General features: G+C 29.7%; 1 protein-coding gene across 1 annotated transcript; it reads right to left on the reverse strand.

Moving 5' to 3' along the window:
- Positions 1 to 7,662: 7,662 nt before the first annotated feature.
- On the reverse strand, positions 7,663 to 12,026 carry LOC105123937 (Succinyl-CoA ligase, alpha subunit). Its single transcript, XM_011023729.1, has 7 exons — positions 11,628 to 12,026; positions 10,928 to 11,137; positions 10,219 to 10,389; positions 9,721 to 9,844; positions 9,406 to 9,467; positions 8,819 to 8,900; positions 7,663 to 8,228 (listed from the first exon to the last, which is right to left on the reverse strand). Exons 1-7 carry the CDS (start codon positions 11,832 to 11,834, stop codon positions 8,089 to 8,091), a joined length of 996 nt encoding a protein of 331 aa, XP_011022031.1. The 5' UTR covers positions 11,835 to 12,026; the 3' UTR covers positions 7,663 to 8,088.
- Positions 12,027 to 13,808: the final 1,782 nt, after the last annotated feature.

The following is a 13,808-nucleotide window of genomic DNA, read 5'->3' on the forward strand; positions in this document are numbered from 1 at the left end:
TCGAAATAATTTTGGGAGGAAAGATAATCCGTCTATTTTCTGGAGATAATCTAGGGAAGTGGAGCTAAAGTTGGTGGAAATATGGAAATGGAATAGCTATGGAGTATGTAGGGATCATGTTACTTGTAACTCTTGGCTCAACCCTCTGTAATTTTAGGTTTTTTTGCATTTTCTACATGCAACTTTCATAAATGTTAAATATTTATTTTGATATCTTTTTGTATTATTTTATTTTTATTTTAAGTAAAATATTACTAGATAAATCGCTCGTATTTTTCTACTAATCATATATATCGTAATAAATAAATAAAAGTTGGATACTAGAAAATATAGAGAGCATTAAATTTTGAACTAAGAGATCATATCTGCACACGCTTGCATTGAAAGCAACTCAGCCAACTAGTTATTAATATTCATGATTTAGCGAGCAAAACAAACATGTTATTATGATTAAATTGAAGGATTCTCAGGACAGGCTAAATAGAAGTTGCTTTTAGCGAGTAGAGTATCTGTTTGTTTTGTATTTTAAAATTATTTTTTTAAAATTAAAAAAATATCTGTTTCTTGGTATTTTTTTATATTTTTTATCAAAAATAATTTTTAAAAAATAATTATAACTACATTATGCTAAAAAAACAACAAAGACAATGAGTGTTGATACAAAAGGACTTCTTTACTAGGTTGTTGTTAATGGATGATCAACACGAGCCCAACAGCTTAATAAATTCTTGAGATGAAATTCATGTTGTATTCAATCTAGATCAAACCTGGTTTTTAGAAATGGAAGTCATTAACAAATTATTTAATTTGTTTTAAAAATATTACATATGTGAGTATCCTCTAGAAATAAATATGTTGACCTAGCATTGTTAAAAATCAAGTTTAATTAACATATGATTCGTTTTATTTATTAACTTAATAAAAATTTATCGGCTGTCCTAAGATTAAAAATGTCGTGTAAGTTTACATTAGTCTTGAAAAAGCAGAAAACACATTTGAGCTAATTATTAAAATTAAAATTTTATCAAAACATGATACTAACTTGATAAAAAATTATTATGTTATTATTATTTTTTTCATCAATGAATATTTACACGTTCATACACATGCATACATATAAAAAATGAAAGCTCAATTTATAAAATAAAATAAAGAATACATAAGTGAATAGTAATCTGTTTTCAAAATAAATATTTACGAAACAAGGCCAAGTCAATAAAAATGCACGAATGAATAATAAATATGCATAGACAGGCATTTTGCATAAAAACTTATTTCCAAATATGAACTTTTACACATATGTATAATTGAAAATACAAAAAGAAGCTAATGTAAAAGCAAAGCCAATAAAATATAAAATTAAAAGGTATGGAACGAATAGCGTCCATGAATATTGCAATAGCAATAGCTATGATTTTGCATATTTGACACGTATGCAAGTGTTATCAGGGCCTCGGTTTACTGGGACGAATTCTAGCTCCAATGTCACCTTTTTCTTAGAAAATTTATAGTTAAATGCTCTTTTTTTATTTTAAAATAATATAAATTATTTTTTAAAATCTTATCTCACTATTTAAAATTTTAAATTAAAATAATATTTTGACAATTTTAATTTTTTTGTTTTATGAAGTTTCAAGGGGGTTTTTAGCACGGGATAGGCGGTGGTGAGAAAGGGAATGTGCAGGGAAGGTGGTGTTTTTAAAGCCTATTTGATATTTGATAATATGATTGTGGGTATTTTTTAAATAATTTTTCATATTAAAATATATATTAATAATTTTTTAATTATTTAAAAATTATTTTTAATATCAATATATAAAAACAATTCAAAATATATAAAATTTTAACGAACAAAAAAAATTAATTTTTTTTAAAATATAGTTTATATCTCATCTCCAAACATAATCTTAATGGTTTTTCAGCAGGGAGTATTTTGGAGGTGCTGCAACAGAAAAAGGTTAAAGATGGTACTGTGCATGACTATATCGGTGTTTTTTCAGGCGAAACAGTGTTGTTTTCACTTAATGAGGGAAGGTTTTGGTTTTTTAAATCGATCATCCAAGTTTATCAGCTTTTCCAATTTACCCTTGGATTTTTAATTTTAATTTTCTTCATCAATCGCAACTTTTTCTTACAATTTCTTTTAGTTTTGCTCATAATTGCACTTTTTTTTTCATTTTCCCGCTTCTTCCAGTCTAGTCATTGATTTTTTTAATTTCTTTTATTTTTGGCTAGTTATCCCTTTTTTTCCTAAGGAAAACTTACACCTAACTTCCTATAATTTAGTTAAAATTGCACTTTGTTTATTGTATTTAAAAAAATTACAGTTTATATATATATGAAAAAGGTAATCAGCAAAGTGAAAGGTACAGTAGCAGGAAAACATTGGCTTTAACATTTGATGTGGTCTGATGCAATGAGAATTGGGTTAGGTGGAAACTACTGTACTAAGCTTGATGGTTCTGCATAAAGAATAAATGCTTAAAAAGAAGCCTTTGACTAGATTTGAAAAGCAATGGGAAAAAAATTTCATAAATGATTGTCAAAAACTACCCCGCCGTATGTAAAGAAAAAAGTTTTTTATTTGGTTTTGTAATGGAAGGAGCTTGTCTTCTTTCACTGTACTTGAATTCGAGTTCTAATATGCACGTTTATTATTCCCGTGGTGCTTTACATGCCTACTAGGTTTGTAGGGTATTCAGTGGGCCGTGGGGATTAATCGTGGTACGCGCAAGTTGAACCGGACACCCATGTAAATAAAAAAAAAAGATTTTTGTACTTGAGATTATAGTATAGTGAGGAAAGAGATTTTTTTTTTTACATTTAAATTTAATTTTATTAGTATATATTTTTTATTTTTTATGATATTTTACTTATTTATTAGATTTATACGATACTTGATAGATTTAAAAATAATTTATAATGTATGTAAACTAGTATAAATATACCAACTTAAAAAAATAAAAAACTTCTCGTTGATGTGCAAAATAACATCATGTGTAAAGAATAACCCAACTATTTTATGATTTCATATTACCTTTTCCTCGAAAAAGAAAACAATACCATCCCATCTAATTAACCAAAATAAGAAAAAAAAATCTGAAATAATTTAAAATAAATAAATAAAACTCAAGGGACTGAAGTGGAAAAGCATTGAAGTCACTTCATTATTCTGTTAAACAGTGGTCAAGTCCAATCACCCCATTAACTTGTCAGCCAAGTGAAACCTATTCATAGTCATGAAAAAGCTTATTTTAATCTGAAGTTTCCATGGCTTCATCAATAGCCAAACCATAGTTGCATACCTTAGTTCGGATACAAATGTGAGATTTATGGTTACATAATATGTAGAATATTTGAAACTCAAGAGTCATTGAATATTTATTAATTAAATAATACAATCAATACATCGAGGTTGATATTTATGCAAAGTAATTAGTTTTAAACACATTACATAAATAAATTCGGGGAAAAAGATAATTTTGTTTAAAATTATATATTTAGAGTGTGAAGGATGTTATATTCGATCAAATATTATATTTGGTTATGACATGATAATTATTCCAATCATAATACTCATGGTGGATTGTAACTAACATAAAACTAGAATTCTGTTATAAAACAAATATTATTTTAGGTTATGATCGGTTTCAAAAAACATGATTCAAACTAAAGCATTCAAAAAAATAGTTGGCTTGCTTGTTGTGGAATGGGACACAATGCTATGTTGGACTATTTTTATGTCGGGGTGGGGTTTAGTTAGGGGGCTTGAGAGGTCTTATCCTTCTTCTTGTCTGGGACTGCACAAGACATGGAGCTTTGTGTCAAGTGTCAATCAAAGATGCGACAGAGTGCATGGATTCCGGAACTGTTCATGGTATTGTTAGAGGACTTGAAAAGTGAAATGTTTTCTAGTCCTGAGGAAGCACTAAGCAGGGCTTGAGTGGTGCAAGTGGACAGTGCTTTTTTTTATTTTTTATTTTTTATTTTTTATGGAGGGATAATAGGGGCAGGGGCCATTTCTAGTTGAAAAGGAAGAAACCTTTCAAACCTTGTAACTAGAAACTAGGAACTACTTTTGTTAATTGCTGCTGTTAGTTTTAGATGACTAAAACTAGGAGCTACTTTTGTTAATAAACTGGTTTTGGTTGAAAAGGTTTCCATGTCACTGTTTAACTAGATATAAGATAAATTAGCATGGATTGCTACAAGTATTTTTTTTTCTTCTTCTTTTAATTATGTCCAAATTGATAGTTAATTAAAGCATATTTATTAAGGAACAACAAGATTTAAAGACAGGACATTAAAATAAAAAATAAGGCATGAAAAGATGGTATTTTAAAATATGAGTTTAAAAGTTCATTTTGATTTTTTAACTTTTCAAATTATAAATTTTCTCTCTCCTTGCACGATTAATCTGAGCTAAAAAAGATTTGTAGTTTTCAGGTTGATTATGTGTTTTGGAACAAATTTTTGAGTTATTAAAGACTATATGTTTTATAAGGTGTTTAGGTTGTTTTTATCTGGTTTGTTGGATTAAAATATGATTTAAAATGAGTATTTCTTTGTTTAAAACAACTTAGTTTGATTTTTTAGAATCCAAGTAAGGTAGGCGACCGCATTACTTATTAATTTTTCCTCCAAAAACTAAGGGGCATATGACAAAAAAAAAAAGAAAAAGAAGAAGAGACTTAAACATGTAAGTTGTTCCAAACCCATGTGCATGGGCCTTTTTTTGGAGACTCGGGAGCTATGGGTCATTCAGGTACGAGAGCTTGAATTTTATATATATATATATACATTACAGTTTGAGTTTTTTTATTTTTTTATTTTTTTTCAATTTAATCATATAATATTTGATTAATTATTAATTGCATCACATAATTTATTTTAGTTTTTTTTCCCAATTGCCTCGATATTTGGTTAGAAGATTTCAGTTAATTCTTTTTGATGAAAAGAGTTTATCTTAGATGTTTTATTGTCCTTAAACTTGCATCAAATGGTAGATATAAGCTAAAAAAAAATATAGTTTCAAGAATCTTTAGTCAAAATACAAGCCTATCCTAATCAAAACACAAGTCTTTATGTTTATATTAGATGTTTTATTTCCTTTAATTATGAACTGTTTATTTTAATTAGAACATATTCCTTTGTTTTAGCCTTTTTAGGTATTGTTTTGCCTATCTTTTCATGCCAAGGAGATGTGTGTTTATTTTTGTGGTAATTATCATGGTTGTAATTTAATAAAAGTGATTTTGAATTTTTTTTTTTTGATTTATGTGGGGTGTCCGGGCCAGATTGCGCGCACCACGACTAATCCCCACGGCTCACTGAATACCCTGCAAACCCAATAGGCATGTAAGGCACCGTGGGGGTGACAGGTGTGCACACCAGGGCTCGAACCCAGGTGTAGTGGAAGGAGACAAGCCCCTTCCATCACTAGACCAAGCACTGGAGTTATGGTTAGTTCATGTAAAATATGTGTTTGGTTAAAATTATGATTTGATTTTTTTTCTTTCAAAAATCATGTTATGGTATGTTTTGTTAAAAATATAGTTGTGATTGATGTTATATATAAAATGACTAAAAGGAACATAAATTAATTTATTATGTTTTTAAATAGCAAAAATAACATTTAATACAAACAATAATCAATATAAAAAAATTATTTATTTTTATTAAAAGAATCATTTTCTTATTAAACTTACATGAAGTTTTTAAAATAAATTCTCAAAAAAATTATCTTGAAAATCATACAATTTCAACGTGTCTTTAACCATTTATGGGTTTTGAATAAGTAGCAACCATTTCAGTAGATTTGATGTATAGTTTAAGTTTAGAATGAGGATTTGAGTTGGAAATGAGCGGTCTTTTTTAGCCTAAATGATCTGTTGACATACTTCAATTATTCCCAAAGGCTTAAGCATATGAAAGAATGTTTCAAAAATCTCATCCCTTATTTACTCTCATTTTATGTTTCCTTTTTCCTTCCCTGTAACTGTCTCCTAAATCCAAACTAGCTACTATGTTCTAATTATAGCCGCGGCCTTTCTTTCTCAAAACTATATAAAAAAAAGTACTGCTACAAGGTAGAACGAGAGCATGGTAATCGTAGGTTGCTAGCTATAACAGTGAAGCAGACATGAAAATGGATGCTTTAAGTTCGTAAAAAAACATTGAAAAGAACCTACTTGGTTTATCATAGACTTGCATCATCACTGGATTCAAATCTAAACACAAGCTACAACTATAAAATTACATTAGATTAAAAAAGACACGTTGTTCAGAACCCATATGGAACGTGGATTGAGTGTTTTTTATTTTTATTTTTTAAATCAAGATGATTAAAAACCCTTTAAAAAGCAAATTGTAATCAATTAATTCTATAAAAACCAAAATAAAACATATCACAGGAATACCAATTTAAAGCATACCAAATGTTTTATAAAAAAATTTCAATATGGCATTTTCTTATAAAAAATTATTGTGACAAAAATCTATTAAATTAAACTATGTTCTGCAGTTTGATTCACCAAATCAATGATTTAAGTCATGAATTATGGTTTTAATAGTCTTCTTTTCAAATTTATTTTTTACTTAAATATATGAATAAAAAATAAAAAAATTAGAAAAAAATTAAAATAATAAAATTGAAAGAAAGAATAAATGAAAAAAATCAAGATGATTTCTTCATTTTCCTTTTCTTCTTCTTTTTTACTTGTAAAAAAGTTGATAACCAAACCCGCTAATACACAATAGGTACTAGTAAAATATTAGTGAAAAATTCTGCACATACACACACTTCAGGTTTGGGTCGACGAGAACATAATTTTTTTTTTTGGTAGGAGATGTTTGTAACGGGGTTAAATTCATTAGTGGTATGCTAACGATAACTATCCTAAAACGACACAGTGGAACAATTGTGAAATCGACAACATTGATGAGATAAGCATCGTCGACAGTAGGGGTTGACGATAAATTTGGATGATGGACAATCCGAGACTTAGGGAAAACATAATTGACATGAATGATAGCTTGCAGAGGTTGCGGCAGATTCAATAACAGTTTATATCTAATGATTCAACAACATTGACTTATCGGCACAATGAGCTAACAAGAGTGGGGACTTACACAACAAACAATCCAAAGCATACTAACACACAGTAGAACTAGCAGCAAAGGTATTGACAGTTTGACAATTGGTTTGTAGGAGGCAAACCAAGGAAGTTACAAAAGTTTGGAACGGTTTCTTTTATGGGGAAGAAGAAGAAATGATTAAATAAATGGATATTGTCTTGAATTGTCAAAGCTCTAAAAAAATACCATGAAATCCCTCACACCTCATAAAACTTGTGGACACCAAGAAATTTTTCTCTTCACACTGGAATTTAACAACTCTCTCTCTTTTCCCTCCCTCTAATTATGGACTAAAATATAATATAAATGAACTCATGTATGAAAATTAATTTTTAAAAAAATTGAAGGAAACTAAATGATATATATTGCACTATTTTTAAAAATTGAGAATCTAAGTGGATTTTTCATACAATCTTTGACACACCGCCCATGTTTGGAGCTTATTTCAATTCAGTTCCTCTTCTTTCAATTTCAACATTAACTAAGCATTAAAAAACAATTAACCTTCAATTGGGATCAAATTGTACAAAATACCAAACTAAAATCTACAAAAATATACAATTTCATCCACAATGTTTTATGAGAGGATGACCAATGCTGACTGCAAAATATTTATCCCACCCGTTTTAGTTTACAAGTAATAATTATTAATGATTCTTCAACCCTTTTACTTAACCTGGTTTAGATTGCAACAAAGACAATAACATAACAATACCATACCAAATTGTGATCGAAGTCTTTTCTATAGGCTACACAAAAACAATTTTGGCAGCAGCGTGTTGTCAATGAACGTGGAAAAATTCACAAATTCAATCTTTCCTCTCCTGAAGCATGCCCCATCAAGCAGGCCATTGAAAATATTTAGGTTAGATATTTTTCTTGAATTTAGTTTTCAAAGAAAAGTGTAAAATAAAATGATGTATTTTAAGCTGGATGTGTATCCCAACAAAACTAATTCACGAGACCTCTCTCTTTGAACACATCAAGCATGGCAGTGCCAATCTTCGCTGGAGATTCAACCACTATCACCCCAGCATCCCTTAATGTTTTGATTTTGTCTTGAGCAGTGCCCTTTCCTCCAGACACAATGGCTGGACGAAAAAAAAAAAAAAAAAAAAAAAAAAACAATAGTAAGCACCTTTTTAGTTGAAACAGGTACTTTCTAAAAAAAAAAAAAAAAACAATAGTAAGCAATGCTCACCATTTACAAAGAACCTTTTTAGTTGAAACAGGTACTTTGTTCAGCCAATTGAAGTTTGGCATCTCAGTTCGTACCAATACTCAAAAACCTAACTCAACAATGCCTCTGCATATATCATTGTGAGGAAAACATAAAACCTAATGTGGACATTGACCACATAAGGAAAAGCCAATAAAAAAGAAACAACTACAAGATATAGACATGCCAAAACCATCTAAGAAGCGAGAACTAATGAATTTATAATTATTAGGACATGAATTCTTTATTAGACTTTCATAGAAGAAAAGGGCTCCATTTACATCAAGATTGCAAGTAGATCATATAAAGACAATGCAGGTCATATAACAGTCTTTAATTTATTTTTCACATTTCATTGATATCTCATGAAACAATGGCCCAACCGATCATGTTCTGTGTATAACTGCACAAAATATAATGAGCATAACTGAGAAAGTATCACTGTAGAAGACACAAAAATACCTCCAGCATGACCCATACGGCGTCCAGGTGGAGCTGTAACTCCAGCAATAAATGCAACAACAGGCTTTTCAGTTCCACTTTCCTGTTTCAGTTGCACAAAATCAAATTGTCATTTGCCAAAATGAAAGAATGGAAATATTCCTTGAAGAAAAAATATTTTTAATTCAAAACAAAACCTATATAGAGTTGAAAGTGAATAAATGTTTAATTCATCAAGCAACATATATATCATAACATCCTATCAAAGTGGGAAAAAAACTGCAAGGTAAACCAAGCAAGTTTCCATGGAGCTGCATATACCACTAAATACAGCGATTTAGGCTATCTTAAAGATCTGATAGACTAGAACTTTTAACAGTCAGACTAAACATGTTGTCAGGTTGCTCACACATGCATGTTAATCATAACTAAGAATTTACAGAAAAGATTATTTAAGCGATTCCTCATGCTGCATATTTTTGCCAAAGAATCAGAATCAGATTTATCCCTCTATACAAATGAATCTATGCTAGAAAAATTTGTTTATTCCTCTCCCTTAATATTTCTTTTCTTTCCTAGAAACCATCCCCTAAATCTAAATAGCTTACCTTGATTAGAGTAGCAGCATCCTCTTCTGCAGTCCCCCCTATCTCACCAATAAGAACGATGCCTGCAATACAATTCATATGTGATTATATTGAATACTATTATCGTGAAACAATCTTCTAACTTCTAATACCCTTCTGTTAAAACCAAACCAAATACATCTAATTATCTACAACCCTCTTCATGAAATAGACTTTGAACAATTATTGATGCATACATAAAAGACCATACTTTCACCATAAAAGTTTCTGAAAAATAACAAAACATTTCATGAAATTTAAAAATTGTGATTAACCTCTTCCAGTTAAGAAATTCACCTTCTGTCTGAGGGTCAGCAAGAAACTTCTTCACACAATCAACAAAATTTGTCCCATTAAAAGGATCACCACCAATACCTACACAGGTAGATTGCCCTAGCCCAACCGCAGTTGTTTGGAAAACCTAACACATTTTAAAAATAAAGTCAATCACAAGTTGAAAATGACTATTTGTAATCAGTATTTAATGTCATATGCAGACTATCAAGGTTATGGAAACATTAATGGTGAGCTAACACTTGACATGATTTTCTTATTTTTAAGCAAACTAGATTTTCAAGGCAGTAAACCTTGATTAACAGGGCATAGAAAAAACTTACCAAATGAACAAAAACACGGTCATTGAAAAGGTGGCCTAATAGCATTGTGAACATATTAATAGTGTGCCAATGCTTGACACAATTTTTTTAAGCAAGAGATATTACAAGGTGGTAAACATTGATGAACAGGGCATATGTAGCAAATGGACAAAAGCATGCCATGAAACTTTGGACTTACAGCCTCATAAGTCAGTGTGCCAGATCGAGAAACAATTCCTACACGCCCTGGTTTGTGAATGTATCCAGGCATGATTCCTATCTTGCATTCTCCAGGTTTGATAATGCCAGGGCAATTAGGACCAATTAATCTGGTTTTTGATTGCTTCTTTATAGCAGCCTTCACACGAACCTGTAGTTGATAAAAATTAACATCAGTGTCACATTTTAATATCTTAACAACTATCTATGTCTATAGCAGTGACTACACATAACCATTATTCTTTTGATGGTGCAACATAAAATGCACGAGGGTGGTTGAAACTACTACAGAATCACTAATATAAGTAAAGAGTAAGGAAATAAGGCAGTTAAAGATCACGATGCACCATGGTCACCAACATTCAAGTATTATACACTGAAGTGCCTTCAGTAATCACAAATGCAAATTACAACTTCCCACATGATTAAGTAAACCACTTATCCTTTGTAGATGAACATAAATAAATAAGATTAATTGCGCTTTACACATGCCAGCATGCCAAAGTATGCAGCAACATTATAGCCCTTTTTCTTTAATAGCTAAATTTAAATAAAAAGCAAAATCACAACCAAGGACACAATAAGTAACTCAACAAGAAAACACAAAAGAAAGGAAGAAGAAGGAGCCATCTACCCAGCTTTAAAAGCTAATAATACTCAATGATCAGCGAACATTAAACTCTATTTACCATGTCATGTTGAGGAATTCCTTCAGTAATGCACACAACAAGATCCAATTCAGCTTCAACTGCCTCCAAAATTGCCGCGGCAGCAAAAGGTGGAGGAACATAAATCACAGACGCATTAGCCTTAGTTTCAGCCTTTGCTTCTGCGACTGAATTGAAAACAGGAAGTCCCAAGTGTTCTGTCCCACCCTTCTTAGGTGTCACTCCACCAACCTAAACATGCAGTAAGAGATTCAAACTCCCAGTCATCGAACAAACTTACATGATTGAAAACTTAAACTAGCAAGCAACAATACAGTACAGCTGTACAATCTGATTCATTATCTTCATAAAAAAATTGCAAAGTATCTATCCTAATTGTTTTACATACGAAATTAAATTCACTGCGTCAAAATTCTAAGCAATAAAAGCAACTTAACAGCTACAAAATCACATTTTTCAATTCAACAAAGCACATTGCTCTCTACCGTAACCAAATCAGTAACTAAAACAAGAAAAACACATAAACAAGCAAGAAAAACGAAATCATCTCCATAAATATCACAAATATGCATCCATACAACCAACTATGCCAATTTGTTCCATTGGCGACCGAAACAGAAAAAACCCAGTGTCAAAGTAACAAAGTAACAATACCCCAGCAACACAATTCAATCAAAGAACACATCATACACAATTAAAAAAAGAAAAGAAAATTATATACCATTTTAGTTCCATACTCAATAGCTTGTTCGGTGTGAAAAGTTCCATTCTTTCCGGTGATTCCTTGACAAATAACCCTTGTATTTTTGTCAACGAACACTGCTGGTGGTGGAGGAGGAGCCGCCGTGAAAGAGCGAGACTGTGAATAGGAGAAAGATGAAATCTTTGAAGACAAAGATGATACAAGTCTTTTTGCTTGTCTTGACATTTTTCTTTTCTTGAGTTACTTTCTCTCTTTGATCTCTCTCTCTCTCTCCGCTAAGAAAACGCAGCCAAAGATCTGCCAAAGACAGTGAAGGTCGTTGTAGGGCTTTCAGAAGTTCTTGTTTCGGGTCAAGACATGGAGCTCTTGAACCCTACTTGCAATCTGGACTTTTCTTGTTTGAAAATCCCCCAACTCAGCCTTAATGCGGCAAGAAAGCCCTATACAAAACAATATGCAGCAAATTTACCCTATTTTTGTCATATTTTATCAATTCAACCCAGTTTGGATTGATTTGTAAACAACAGGATCCCTTGCCATACGGTAAAATGTAAATGCATCACGGTTTATTTATAATTCAATCTAATTGTGTTGAATTGATAAAATGTGATGAACCTAGAGTAAATTTGGTAAAACAAAGTATTCATAGGGACTTCTTTGCCGAATTGACACAGTTTATGTGTTAAATTTGATTTTCTTTTTCTTTACTTTTCTTTTACATCACAGCTTTACTTGTTATTTTCTCGTCTTTAATACCTCCCCCCCTCGATTTCATAAATCACGGGCCAAAGTCCAATAATTAGACCATAAATCTATCTTAATTAGCTCTTTCATCCGCTTCCACGGCGGATTGTATTTTAAAAAATAAAAATAAATATACAAGTGATTTTGATATATTTTTTATATAAAAAAGTTTAAAGTGTAAATCAAAAAATTTATTTACTTATTTAATTAAATAAATTGATAATCATTCATAAAAATAAATACAAAATTTCTTTTAACAATAAATCAAAAAATTATAAAAATTAAGAGATGAATACATTTCAAGACATTTGATTCCCTAAAATAAGATATTTATTTATTTATGTTTATCAAATTTATTTATCAAAGTCAATAAAAGATAATATAAATATAAATACATATGAAACTAAGTGAATAAAATAATAATAAAAATATTATGCATGACCGGACATATTAGAAATATTATTTTAAAGTAACTATTTTTTTTAATAAAATGAAGCATATAAAATAAAACAATCTTCAAAAACTAAATACAAAACAAAATAACTTTTTTTAAAAACTTCTATTAAAAAAAGACATGCAAAACTCATTGTCTAAATCATGAGACTCGGATAAATTGATAAAAAAAATTGAAGATAATTATAAGATCAATTTTTTTAATAAAAAATAACATATAATGATAAAATCATAAATAAAAATAAGAAAAAAAGGATCCCTAACCATATTAACTCTTAAAACTCGTAACTAGTGCTATTATATCAGAATCACAACAAATAAAAAAAATAAAAAAGCTCAATTCTAAACAAATCAAATATAGAAAGATGAAACCAAGAAAAAAAAATCAATCATACAAAAAATCATAATTAAAAGAATGAGGGTGAAAATCAAGCTAAAAAATAAATTAAAGGGCATAAAAAAATTTAAGGGTTAAATTGAAAAGAAAGAAAACTTTAACAAAAGAAAAAAAAATCAAAAGAATGAGTGTTAAATTGAAAAAAATAAAAAAATATAGACTTTGATTGAAGGATGAAATTGAAAACCAATAAAAATTTAATAAAAATACAAGGAAGGAAAAAAAATTAGAAATCAAAAGAATAAATAATTTGAAAACCAATAAAACTTTAATAAAAATACAAGGAAGGGAAAAAAAATCAGAAATCAAAAGAATAAATAGTGAATTGAAAAAAATAATATATGATAAATTATAATTTAATGACTAAATTGAAAACATAAAAACTTTTCTAAAAGGATCAAAGATAAAAATAAGCAATAAAAAAAATAAAAGAACTGGAATTTGAAAAAAAAGAAGAAAAAAGGATATATATATGCACTTTTTCTAGAAAATAGAGAAAAGAAAAGAAACAAAACGACCACCAATGATAAACCACCTATTATTCACCATCACGCACTACACTAAGAGAAAGAAAACACAACGAAAGGTCGTGTTTGACTATCAGG

Source organism: Populus euphratica, unplaced genomic scaffold (genome assembly GCF_000495115.2).
Source record: "Populus euphratica unplaced genomic scaffold, PopEup_1.0 scaffold12.1, whole genome shotgun sequence".
Lineage (NCBI taxonomy): Eukaryota > Viridiplantae > Streptophyta > Magnoliopsida > Malpighiales > Salicaceae > Populus > Populus euphratica.

What these genes read in the sequence shown, in the direction of transcription:
- LOC105123937 (XM_011023729.1), bottom strand. Translation starts at nt 11,834, where the DNA reads ATGTCAAGACAAGCAAAAAGACTTGTATCATCTTTGTCTTCAAAGATT. An exon ending in GCACACTGACTTATGAGGCT is followed by an intron (nt 9,845 to 10,218) that starts GTAAGTCCAAAG and finishes AAAATGTGTTAG; the next exon opens with GTTTTCCAAACAACTGCGGT. An exon ending in TGCTGACCCTCAGACAGAAG is followed by an intron (nt 9,468 to 9,720) that starts GTGAATTTCTTA and finishes ATTGTATTGCAG; the next exon opens with GCATCGTTCTTATTGGTGAG.